Source organism: Aedes aegypti, chromosome 2 (assembly GCF_002204515.2).
Source record: "Aedes aegypti strain LVP_AGWG chromosome 2, AaegL5.0 Primary Assembly, whole genome shotgun sequence".
Classification (NCBI taxonomy): Eukaryota; Metazoa; Arthropoda; class Insecta; order Diptera; family Culicidae; genus Aedes; species Aedes aegypti.
The window spans coordinates 309,623,723-309,636,328 of record NC_035108.1 but is presented as its reverse complement, the minus strand read 5'-3'; the positions used below and the strand labels follow the sequence as shown (position 1 = coordinate 309,636,328).

General features: G+C 35.3%; 1 protein-coding gene across 13 annotated transcripts in view; it reads right to left on the bottom strand.

The window, feature by feature from the left end:
* The window catches only part of LOC5564986 (dual 3',5'-cyclic-AMP and -GMP phosphodiesterase 11), a 425,037-nt gene that overhangs the window by 67,942 nt on the left and 344,489 nt on the right, over positions 1–12,606 (bottom strand). For 6 of the 13 annotated variants that reach the window (XM_021845667.1, XM_021845663.1, XM_021845668.1 and 3 more), the window contains 2 exons: positions 3,816–4,497; positions 2,318–2,846 (listed from right to left, as the gene is read on the bottom strand). In XM_021845667.1, the coding sequence (XP_021701359.1) occupies positions 2,318–2,846; positions 3,816–3,876 (590 nt within the window). In that variant the 5' untranslated portion in view covers positions 3,877–4,497. The remainder of the gene's footprint in view (positions 1–2,317; positions 2,847–3,815; positions 4,498–12,606) is intronic. The other 7 variants (XM_021845674.1, XM_021845676.1, XM_021845675.1 and 4 more) reach the window with 3 other exon arrangements.

Here is a 12,606-nt window from a genome sequence, read left to right as displayed (position 1 = left end):
CTGTCAGAAATTCTTCTAAAGGTTCCTTCAGGAGTTCCTCTAGGATTATATTGGACTCCATCAAGCTTTTTATTACGGATTCCTTGCTGAATTTATTAAGGGATTCTACCAGAATGCTCTTCGAGGGGTTTATCCAGGGAATTCTTCAAGAGATTCCTTCAGGAACTCTTGAATTCCTTAAGGGATTCCTCCCAGAATTCTTGAAGAGATTTCTCCCGGAAATAAATCAAGGGATTCCTCCCTACAATTTCTCAATGAATAAATCCTTGAAAAATTCCTCCCAGAATATCTCCAAGGATTCTCGAGGATTATCAGCAATTCCTCCAGGGATTTTACCAGAAATTTATTTTAAGGATACTATTACCGGAATTACTCAAGAGATTCCTTCCGGAATTTCTCAAAGGCCTCCTCGCGGAAATCATCAATGGATTCCTCCCGGCATTTAATCAGAAACCAATCTCTGAAATCCTCAAAGGATTCTCCCTGGTTTTTCCTAGTAATTTCTCGCAGAATATCTTCAGGGATTTTTGAGAGTTTAAAGGAATTCCTCTAGCAATTTTACCAGAAATTTCTTACAAAGATTACACCAGACATTTTTTATGAGGATCTCAGTAGTTTGAAAATCCACTAGTACACCATCCAGTGTGTCTATCAGGAGTTTCTCCAGAGAATCAAAACAAATTCTCTAAAGGATTCCATCAGAAGTTCCTCCATGAATTTCATCTGGAAATCACCTGGGTAATTTTGCAGGATTTCCATCAGGAAAACCTCCAAGGATTCCAGCTGAAATTCTCATGGGGATTTCACTAGAAATTCTCTCAGCAACTTCATCAATATTCTTCCGATGATTTAACCGGGAATTAAGAATAAATCATCTTGAGGTTCTTCCAAAATATTCTGGAAAAATCATCCAAGGATTCCACCTAGATCCATTACGAATTTCTTATGAGATTTGACCACAATTTCCTATAAAGATTCCACCAGTAATTCCTGCAGAGACTTCACCAGTATTTTCCCTAATAATTTAACCAATAATTTGTCGAGAGATGACTTTTTAAGAAATTTCACCAGGAGTTCTTCTAGGGTTAACACTGGGAGTATCACCAGAGCTTCGCTAGAAACAAGAAAAGTATACCAGAATTTCACCCGAATAGATTCCTTTAGAAATCCTCGGGAATTTTCTGGTCGATTCTTGAACTAATTCCCGCATAAATCCCTGGACGAATGCCTCGCAGGGTCCCTTCATAGATACAAGGAACAATGTTTGAAGGAAACATTGGTGGAATTTACAAAAGAATTTATAATAATAAATAATAGGATAATCTGGGGGAACCTCTCAAAAGATTGCAAGCGGAATCTTTAAAGGAATTCCTGGTGGCATCACGTGTAGGATGTTGTGATGAATTCAGCAACATTTCTCGTGGAATCCCTGAAGGCTTCCTGGTGGAACCCTTGAAGGAATTCTTGATGGAATCCGTGAAAAAACTCTTCGATGAATTCTTGAAGAAATACTGGATAGAATCATTACAAGAGTTCCTGGAGCAATCCTCTGCCTGTATTTCTGTAAGAATTTTTTAAGCAATTTCGAAAGAATATCGGTGAACGATTTTCTGGAGTATTCTGTAGAGGAATTACTAGGGGAGTTGCTAGAGGAATCACTGGAAGGTTTTTAATAGGAGCAATTCCAGATGGAAGTACTTGATGGAATTTTCAATGGAATTCCTGTATTAATTTCTTGGGAGGATTTTTTTGAGCAATCTCTTTAAGAATATCTATAGAAATTTCTTGTGAAATCACAGGAAAAAAATCCTGATAGAATCTGATCTTCAAAAAACTCAGCAAAGAAAATCCTGCATAATTTGTGGAGGAATCTTTGAAGTAATCTCTAGAAGAATGCCACCTGAAGGAATTTCTGGTTCTGGTTCCTCGAAGGAATTTCTGGTTGAATCTGTGGATAAATTTCTAGAGGAATTATTGATAAAATTCCTGGTAAAATCACAGGAATAATTTTTGATGGAATCTCTAGTATAACCCATGGATTCCTGGGAAAACTTCGAAGTAGAATAACTAGAGGAAACCACTAAAAGATTCAGGATAGAATGTTTGACAAAAAATCCCATAGCCATTCCCATATCTATGACTCCTCAAAATAATCGCCGATAGAGATCCCTTATAATTTTAAAGTTTTGCCGAAATACTTCGTTGCGAATTATAACCGGAATAATAACTGGTTACTGATGCGTAAGGATACCATTGGGTTAAGGTTGACAAGTCAGGATTACATCTCAAGGTGATTCCTAGTTACGGGTAAACTTACCTCACTGGAGTAGTCGCTCCGGAGCCTGCTCGTGAGGAACTGGTTTGACCCCCGGCACCATGCGTAGGAGAATCCATATTGCTCCCGCCAGCTGTTGTCACCGGTGTGGCATGCGAAACCAACCACCCATCAACCATGTTCCGGGTGGCCTTCCGTATGAAGTAATCCTGCATGAACTCCGGATTCTCGTCCAGCCAGGACTCCATCCGCGCGAATTCGGCATCGTAGCTAGCATTTGTTCCAGCGCTTACGGACATAGCACCGGCTCCACTGGTGCCACCGCTGTTCCCACTGCTGCCCAAATGATGCTGATGGTGCACATGGTGATGGTGATGATGATGCGGGTGATGATGACTGTTTAGGCCCAGCTGGTGGTGATTTTGGCCGGAGGTGCTGTTTGGAGCTGGCTGTAGCTGAAGTGGCAGGGGGACACCAGAACGAGAGCCCAACGAAGTATCGAGCCCCACTGTGCCCCCCTGCTCGGCGGGCATTCTGCTCTGAGGCTCCTCTATACTGCGCAAGTGCAGGCCTACCGAAACGGATGGAACAAGAAAAAAAACAGGCAAACATTAATTAAATTTCAAAACCAATCGGCAACTGAAATAGAGACTGTGGGATTAGGGTGGATCAAGTTGCAGAAAATGTGTGACAATACAATTTCCTATATCTTCCGTACAATCCTTATGAAAAAAATAATGGTCTGTGAAATTTTTAACATTTTCTGTCTCAAAGTCATAGTAAGTTCATACGGATATCGAATGATTTTTTGAAAAAGTTTGTTCTGTAATGTAGTTTAAAATTTATCATGCCAAAGTAAAAATTTATTCTTCAATTCTTCAATAGGTATAAGTTTAATAATGATTGTTAAAAATATATATGGAAAAGTGAATTTTGGAACATATTCGAAATTCGAACCTACCATGGTATTTTATCGCGTGGTTGCGGTCCATTGTGGGACACGTGCCCCCAACACTTTTCGGAATGTGAATTCGAAAAGGGAATGAGAGCAGACCGAGCGGTAAATACCGCCAATAATTTAAGCTCTATTTACATATTGGAATAGTTTTGGTCGGATACAATTTGACTTTGTCAGAGTGGAGATTAATTAGAATGCGATGGAAATCAGTTCCATTGTCGATGGAATGCTGGACACGATCGGTAATTAAAATTGGACGGACAAGTGTTTAAATGGGGATCTGTTTAAAAATCTGAAGTGGACTTTGATATAGTCATAACAATTCAAGAGCTGATCAAATATTTGAAATTGCTATTGAGGTCTTTAATTGTACCCAGCTTGAATTATTTATCAAATATTTGTGCTCTAACAGATCCACTATTCAGAATTTATTGTGAATGAAACATTCAAGGGAACATTAATAATTTTACTAAAATCAAACTCTACTCAACTGATTCCAGATAATTTTGCATACTTTTGAATTTGACTATGTGAATGCCTAATTTCAAATATTCTCCAACCTAACATCTCGCTCATAATTACCTTGCTTGTTTTTCTTGTAACGGCAACCATTGAAGCGACACATGCTAGCACTCTGGCCCATCAGGGCCTTCGGTAGCGTTGCTAATGTAAGAGTCCACTTCCGATTCGGCAAACTTCCGGCGTTGATTTATTTCATTCGGAGACCAGCTCTCGCCAAAAGGGGTTCACTACAAACTACATACCACCACCACTAAGTCCACTTCTATCAACGGTGACGTTCCACCATATCTGAGTTTCACCTACGTCTAACTTTAGCAACCAAACCGTTGTTCGAGGCAATCTCCGGTCGTGTTCGGTAAAACTCCAACTCCTACACAGCTGCATAGCTTCGTCGTCGTCGTCTCTTCGGCGGCGGCTACCTTACCACAATAAAGTCACAATGTTCAACACATCCGGTTCCGGCAGTAGGAAAACGATGGGTGGGAAGCCGAAGAGGGGGCAGCTCATTTTTCCCACCATTGCCGGCAGCTGACGAGGGATCAGCTGTTCATATTACTCCCACTGGTGGCTGTTGCTTCCACCCGTATTGCCACGTGGCAGATCTCTTTCCATTTGAGCACTTTGTCTTTCGTTTCGTTTTAGATTTTATCCTGTTTGAACTCCACTAGTAATGAATTTGCAGAGCACCTGGTTTTTTCAATTGTTCACTTTCCATTTTTACTGCTTTTGAGAAATTATAACACTAAATTTAGAACGTTAGCAAAGCATGTCAGCAATGTAATTGGAAGTCGGTGGAACGGTTTGTAGAGACAGCTTCCGGCCAATTAAGTGGATTTTATTCCAGGAAGTCCAATCCTGATTAATTCGGACGTTTGACCTTATAATGAATCAATTTTGGATGGAAAATAAAACCTTCCACGGTTTTCCACACCCACACCCACGAACGGTTCGTTTAATATAGATATCGTTGGCGTCAACAGGTATCGTTCTTGATTTATGATGACAATTTATGAGGTTTCTTTTACGTCTTTCAAAAAGGTTGTTGACTGGCATGTTTGAAACTGGAACATTATAGTAATGCTGGGCAAAAGTATAAATAATACGGCCTCCAAAAAGAAAACCAGAATGAGCCGAAAAAATATAAAAAATTGTGTTCGATAATCTTCGATTTGGATTAAATTTTGCACATGTTTTTGGTATGCTAGAATAAGTGTGATCCGTAGAAAAAATGATCATTTTGACTCAAGAATATTTTTTGAAAATGGCCTATATATTTTTGCATGCAACGTATTTGAAAAATTCTAACTCCGAAACTGTTGATTTAAGAGAAAATGTTATACGAAGAAATTGTAGTTGACCTTTAATCTATGAGAAAAAATATACAATGAAAAATATTTTTTGGTTTTGTGATGAAAAATTCAAAAATAAAATTCAAATTTTAAATTACACAAAAACCCCATCATCATAGTAAACAAATGTTTCGGACAAGGCCAACTACTTTTGGCCGATTTTCAAAATTTTGATTTTTTGTCAAAATAAATACGTTTTTATGATACAATAAGAATTTTGAAGTTATTCTAGAAGTAGCCATTTCCGAATTATTTAAAGTTAAATGCAAAAAATAAATAAATTAAATTATAAATTGGCCCATATTCATTTATAATTCGTGATTCTCCATCAAGGAAAATAAATGAGTGGAAATAAATAAAGTTGAGAAAAACGAATAAAAATGGCCTATTTTAATAGTTCAATAATATTTTTTGCATTAAAATTGATATAATTCGAAAATGGTTACTGCTAGAGAAGTTATTCATATAATCATTATAATTAAGAATCATTTCAAGATTCTTATTGTATCATCAGAACGTATTAATTTTGACAAAAAAAAACATAATTTAAAAATCGACCAAAAGTTGGTTTTAGAAAAAAAATAAACATTTCTCCATCATGAAGCTTTGTCCTAAACATCTGTTCACTATTAAGATTCTATGGCGAAAGTTTAAAAAATATTAAACATGTTTTTTTTTTTGTAATTTGAAATGTAAGTTTTATTTTTGAAATTTTCAAGAAAAAACATAAAATATTTTTTGAGTGTATATTTTTTACTTGTAGTTCACTACAACATCTTCGAAGAACATTTTTATCTAAAACCATCAAGTTGCATGTAAAAAAATATAAGCGATTTATAAAAGTTATTCTCGAGTGAAAATGATCGATTTTTCAATGGAAAACACTTATTGTAACATACCAAAAACATGTGCAAAATTTACTGCAAATCGAAGATGATCGAGTTCTGTGACTGACCAATTTGACATGGAATTTGTTTTTCGTCCAACCGCAATTTCTTAGCGGATTCCAATGGAATAAAGCAGATTTTAGGTTGATGGCTAATTATTGATATGAACTCATTATGCAGCCATTCCATGAAAACCCGATCTAGTGAGTCACTGAATTCCGTGAAAATTTGCTATTTTGTTCCTTATCCGAAATAAGGATACACGTGATTTTGGATTTTTTTAATTAGGATGATCATTTCCGAAAGAAGGTGACCAGAAAAAAACGCGACTTTGCAAAAGGTTTTTTTTAATTAAATTTTGAACTGTGTGACCTATTTTCAATTTTCTTAGATGAAATGAAAGCTAAAGATTTTGACTTTTCGTGAAAAATATAATATTTCACCATAATTGTTTTTTTTTTTGCGTGAACAAATAATCAAAAATTTCCGTTTTTCGTGGTTTGAAGGCCTTGGGACCAAAGGGGCTATATATTTTTTTATATTTTTATATTTTTTCTGGAAAGTTGAAATCCTAAGCATTCATTCCATAAAAAAGATTGGAAATCGGTTGAGCTGTACAAAAATAATGTTTTTTTTTTTTAAACAAAAAATTTAATGCGCTGAGACCTACAGTGTGTGTCGATAAAAAATAACTGATTTTTTATTTTCAAAAAAAAAATATATCTCAAAAAACTAGAAAAAATACATTTTTAGAAAATTTGACATTAAACGTAAAATCTTCTGAACTTTCAAGAAAAAATGAGAACAGCAATAGCCCCTTTGGTCCCAAAACCTTCAAAACACGAAAAAACGGATTTTTTTTTTATTATTTTCTCATGCAATAAAACAATTTTTGTGAAATCTTATATTTTTCTTGTTAAGTCAAAACCTTTAGCTTTCATTTCGTCTGAGAAAATTGAGCGGTTCAAAAGTTATGATTTTTTAGGAAATAAAAATTTTCCAAAGTCGCGTTTTTTCTGGTCTCCCTTTTTCGGAAATGGTCACCCTAATCAAAAAATCCAAAAACACGTGTATTTCGGATGAGGAACAAAGTAGCAAATTTTCACGGGATTCCGTGACCCACTAGATCGGTTTTTCACGGAATGGCTGTATGATTAGAAATATCTTATAATGTAGTGGTGATATAATTGCAATAAAAAGGATTTTTGTATGATGATTGAAAATCTTGCGAAGAAAATCTGGCACACCTCTAAAAAAATGAAATGTTAAAAAATGTGTTAAACTTGAGGATAAAATATTCGATGTCTGTCCTAATATATTCTTTAGCAAAATTCTTATGATATAGCATTTGTCTCGTGACAAAATTTACAAAATTTTACCAAAAAAATATTGAAAGGCATTTGAAAGATTTTCTCTAAATATACATTAATGTCAATAGACCGAAAGAAACGAAACAAAGAAAAAACATTCTATACATAATTATAAAGCAACGTAAGCAGAAAATGGTAGGGACTGTGACGAACTTAATTTGTAAAATTCAAACAATGATAACTTTAAAATTAATGCATCTAAGGACTTCAGACTCATTCTGTTTAATGAGCAAAAGTCTCAAAAAAAAGCCAAACAGCAGAACACTCTTTAGCTTTGTTCTATGTGGCAATAGATCAAAAATAACGTTGGAAAAGATATTACGTCAAATTGACAGAAAATATTAAGGCAAAGTCCTATATTTCACCAAAACCAGCAAATAGTGATAATGTGGAACTATTGAATGAGTTATAAGTCCGGCACTAGCACTATATCGCCGATTTGGAGCGTTAAATACTTGATGGTTATTTGGATACCTTCAAAAGTTAGTCCTGAGATTCTTTCTAATATTCCTTCAGGAATTTCTCCAGTAATTCTCTGATTTTTTCCAAGAAAGTCTTCAGCGAATTCTCCAGTAATGCATTCAGATTTATCCGCATTGCAAAGAAATTATTGAAGAAATTCGTTCTGAAGAACCTGGGAACTATTTGTAAAAGAAATCTTTAAGTAATCTCTGATGGAACTTCCGTTGAAATTCTTGATGAACTTTTGTAAGGATGCTTGGAAGCATTTTTGGATCCGTGAAGAAATCTTAAAGGATTTATATAAGTTCTCCAACTCTCTGTGCCACATCAAGTTCCGAACTTATTTATCAAACCAAGTTATCTGTCCAAAAATAAGCTGAATATTTAATCAATCTAAACCCTGAAAACATCTCCTTCCTTGGAAAACATCTGATAGATTCCATGAAAAAAAATCTCAAAATAAAGAAACTCTGATAGAAGTTTTGTAGGATTTTCTGAAAAAATCCTTTAGAAACTCTGAAATTGAACTCCTCTATGAATGTTTTAAAGATCTTCTATAGTGGCAACTGAATTAACCGGTGGAAGAACTACTGGTAAAATCACTGCAAGGAATCCTGGCATAGTTCGTGCAAAATTGTTCAGAGTAACTCCTGTGGAAATTTCTGGATGTAGATGCATTGGAGAGCTCATAGATTTCCTGCAGAGAATTGTGGAGTAATTCCACAAGCAATCTCTTGACAAATCACTGAAGGAATTAATAGATGAATTCTTGAAAGAGTTTATGAAGGAATCTTCATCTTCTCTTTAGGGGGTTCTTTGATGAAATCCCTTAACGATCAACGCTCCGTCATCGTAATCATCGTCACCATCGAAACTTGAAAAGCAGTTTTTCTGTTCAAAACTAAAAATTATTCGATGAAAATGTGTTCACTGTGTTTCAGTTGGAGAGCAGAATACACTGAACACATTTTCCTGTAAAATTTCTTGGTTTTGAACAAAAAAACTGCTTTTGAAAATTCCGAAATTAATGACGGATCCTGCCCCCTTAAAGAATTCGATCAAATATCTTCTGGCTATTTCTTATAAGGTTATTTGCATTACTGCAAAGTTTGTACCGGAATGATTTTTTTCAAATTTCAAAAACTAAAATTCAAAAGTTCACTAATATAATATATGTACAGTATTGGACAAAACATTTGCAACTCTTTCGATTTTGGTAAGCTAGATCTCAATTGTGTATGGACCAATTTGAATGAAATTTTCACAGAACATCAAATATAACTTAAATTTTAACAAATATTTTTGTATAATTTTTCCAATCACGAGTTTATAAGTTATAACGGTTTAACTGAAGTGTAATTTTCAACGAAAAATTCAAAACAATTTATCTCAAAATCTAATAGCTCCACACACAAATTGTCTTCAACAAACTTGTTCATCTCGTTAACAGCTACAACTTTGCTGAAGATACCATGAACCTATTTCTTCAAAACGATTAGTTATGTCATTTATAAAAAATCGTCAAAAAATTCACTTTAGTCAAACCGTTACTGCTTTTGACCTTGTGATTGGAAAATTCACTCAAAAATATATGTTAAAATTCAAGTTATGCCTGATGTTCTGCCAAAATTTCATTCAAATCGGTCCATAAATATCTGAGATATAGCTTACCAAAGTTGGTCATTTTGTATGGAAAATCTAAAAAGTTGCAAATGTTTTGTCCAAAACTGTATATATGTTCAAAACTTCTTAGATTGTAAGGGAAGCGAGAAATGATATTTGGATCAAAAACATGGGTATTGAGGGGTTAGTTATTTCTACAAAAAGGCAATGATTTCAACAAAAATTGACAAAACATAAAAGAAATTACAAAGCCAATAAATATAATTTTACTGTATTTTTTAACAACACTAATATACAGCGTTTAGAATTATTAGAATATATGTAAAATCAACTCATCTTCTTCTTGTTCTTGGCACTCTATCCCACTGGGACAGAGCATGCTCCTCAGCTTAGTGCTCTTATGAGCATTTCCACAGTTATTAACTGAGAGCTTTCTTTGTCAAAGTTGCCATTTTCACATTCCTATATCGTGTAGCAGCCAACGATGATACTCTATATCCAGGGAAGTCAAGGAATTTTCCTTTATGAAAGGTTCCTGGAACGACCGGGAATCGCACCCAGACACCTTCAGCATTGCTTTGCTTTGTAGCCACCGACTCTAACCACTAGGCTAAGGAAGGCCCTTAACTTCTCATGAGGCTATTAAATATTTTCCAGCTTATTTTCGCCACAGCTCGTTACTTCATACAAAGCCTTTTGCCAGTCAGAAGCCATATACAACGTCACCACAGGGAAACGGAGACCGTTCTTACAGAGCATAGTACACAAATTGTGCGCTGGGCAGGAGCATAACTGCATCATGTCGCAGTTAATTTTAATGATTTATGGGAAGCACTAATTGCACGAAATAAATAGCAAAGGAAGGGCACCCTGTTGGCAATTTGCACCGTTTCACCGTCATTTGCAGACAGTTTGATGATGTTGTCGAAGTTCATTCCGTTCGATGACTCGAGAAAAAAAAGAAGTTCGTTCCGTTCGTAGAATTAGAGCAGAAATTTAGGAATTATAAAGGTAGCAGCCGAAGGACAAAAGGCCGAATAGACGAAAAGTCGAATGTGCAAAAGCTTGAATAGACGAAACGGCGAATGAACAAAAGCCAGAATGAACAGACATTTGGATGGACATTAGGCCGAATGGACAAATGGTCCATTAAACAAGACGTCGAATGGATAAAAAGTTGAACGAAAAATATCGAATGGACAAGACATCGGCCTTCCTTTGCCGAGTGGTTTAAGTCCGCGGCTACAAAGCAAAGCCATGCTGAAGGTGTCTGGGTTCGATTTTCTCGTAATGGAAATTTCCTTTACTTCCCAGGGCATAGAGTATCATCTTACCTGCCACACGATATACACGAGCTCAGTTGTGCAAATCTAGACTTTTCCATTTTAATTGAGATATTGATATTTGGCTTTATTTGCTGACATCTCATTAGTTTTGTGTGTAACAAACTAGAAACTAAGAATATGAACATTGTTACGGATATTGGGAAAGTTTCTAATCCGAAATTAACTTTTTACTACAATAGATACATTTGTCGAAAGCTTCTTGAAAATTTTTGATTAAACAAAATTTTTGGGAGTTTCAATCCAGTCAGAATACACACAACGCTCATCATTTGCCCACTCTTCTATGGCAGCAATGTCCTCTGAGTGTATCGCCAATAACCTTCCCATGCTCTATAAATTCATAAATTTCCACAAGATTTAGCAATCACATAACCTATCCAACTTTTACTCTATTACACTCTTATGTGTTCATGTGCTGCCATTGAGAAGCCCTAAAAGTGTCCCGCGCGTACCATGTAGGTACCATTGGAAAAGATAAACTTTTGCTCCACCCAACTTCCGACCGGTAGGAACCGCACGGAGATCTGTTATACTGTCTCAGCAGGACGGTGAACCATGGGCGTAGCCAGGATTTCCGTCAGGGGACATGGGAGCCAACAATTACTTACGAATTTAACGAATTCTACGCCAAAACGATCATTACTTATAACCACTGCATCCTTTTTGCATAAAACTTTGAATTACACTGTGGAACACTGTTTTGTCCCACGCATCATAATACTGCTATTAATTAAATTTTAGGTGGCTGAATCCATTGTCGTTTTCAAAAATGTCATAGCACGTCTAGTTTTTGAGATATTGGCTGTTGAAAATGCAGAATTTGACAATTTCAGCCAATATGCATGCAAGTATATCAGCTTGTAGGGCAATTTATTTGCTCAATTTGCCACAGAACTTTATATGCTTAATAATACTCATCATAATATTTTCGATGTTCAAAAGTTGTTTTTTGAACATTTAGAAGCATTGTCTAATACCACATAAGAGAAACAAAGAATTTTGTTTGGAGACTTCAAGCATGTTGAAAAGATTGATTAAGTCTAAATTTGAACGTGAAATTAAAATAAATTATATCTTCAATGATATTTGAAGTCGTTTTTTGCATGCTTGGAGCTTTAGATTATTAAAACATTTGATAAATCATACCTTAAATTTCATGTAAACATTGATGAACTCAGTGTTTTATACAACTCTGGTGGTCTGTTACTTAAAATTGTGACATGCTGAAAAACTTCTGAGAACGGCTTCAAATCCAGTAACCTCAAATCTACTGGAGACACATAATTTGATTCTCATTTTTTTTTACGCTGTGTTATGAAGAACACTCACATTCTTTTTTCGTTCGCAGTTAGCAAAGTAGAGTTAAAAACCGTCTTGAATCAATTTGTTTTCCAAATAATATGTCCATAGGATGCTTAGAATATTCCATATTGGAATAAGTTCGAAAGGTAAAGGGTAATAAATATTATAAAGTTTTAATCTACTTCAGCGAAAGCTCTAATTCCCGTCGTATCAAACTTATAATTTTCCAATACGTCGGATATTTGAACTACCTACCATATAGATTTGTTTTCCAAGTTTAATTTTGTGGGAGCTGTTATGATTTATTCTTGTACACCAAAAATCCAATTGAACCAATGTATTTTAACAATAATTAAAAACTCAAGCAGTTCAATGATCCACTTTGCATTTTTTTACCGAAGTCGCATGGACGAAGACGTACCGTGAAAACAATTTTTCCCCACACTCCTGTGTAACTTGATTCATCGGGCATTTATTTATAATATGAGACACCTTTGTGAATCTACACTGAA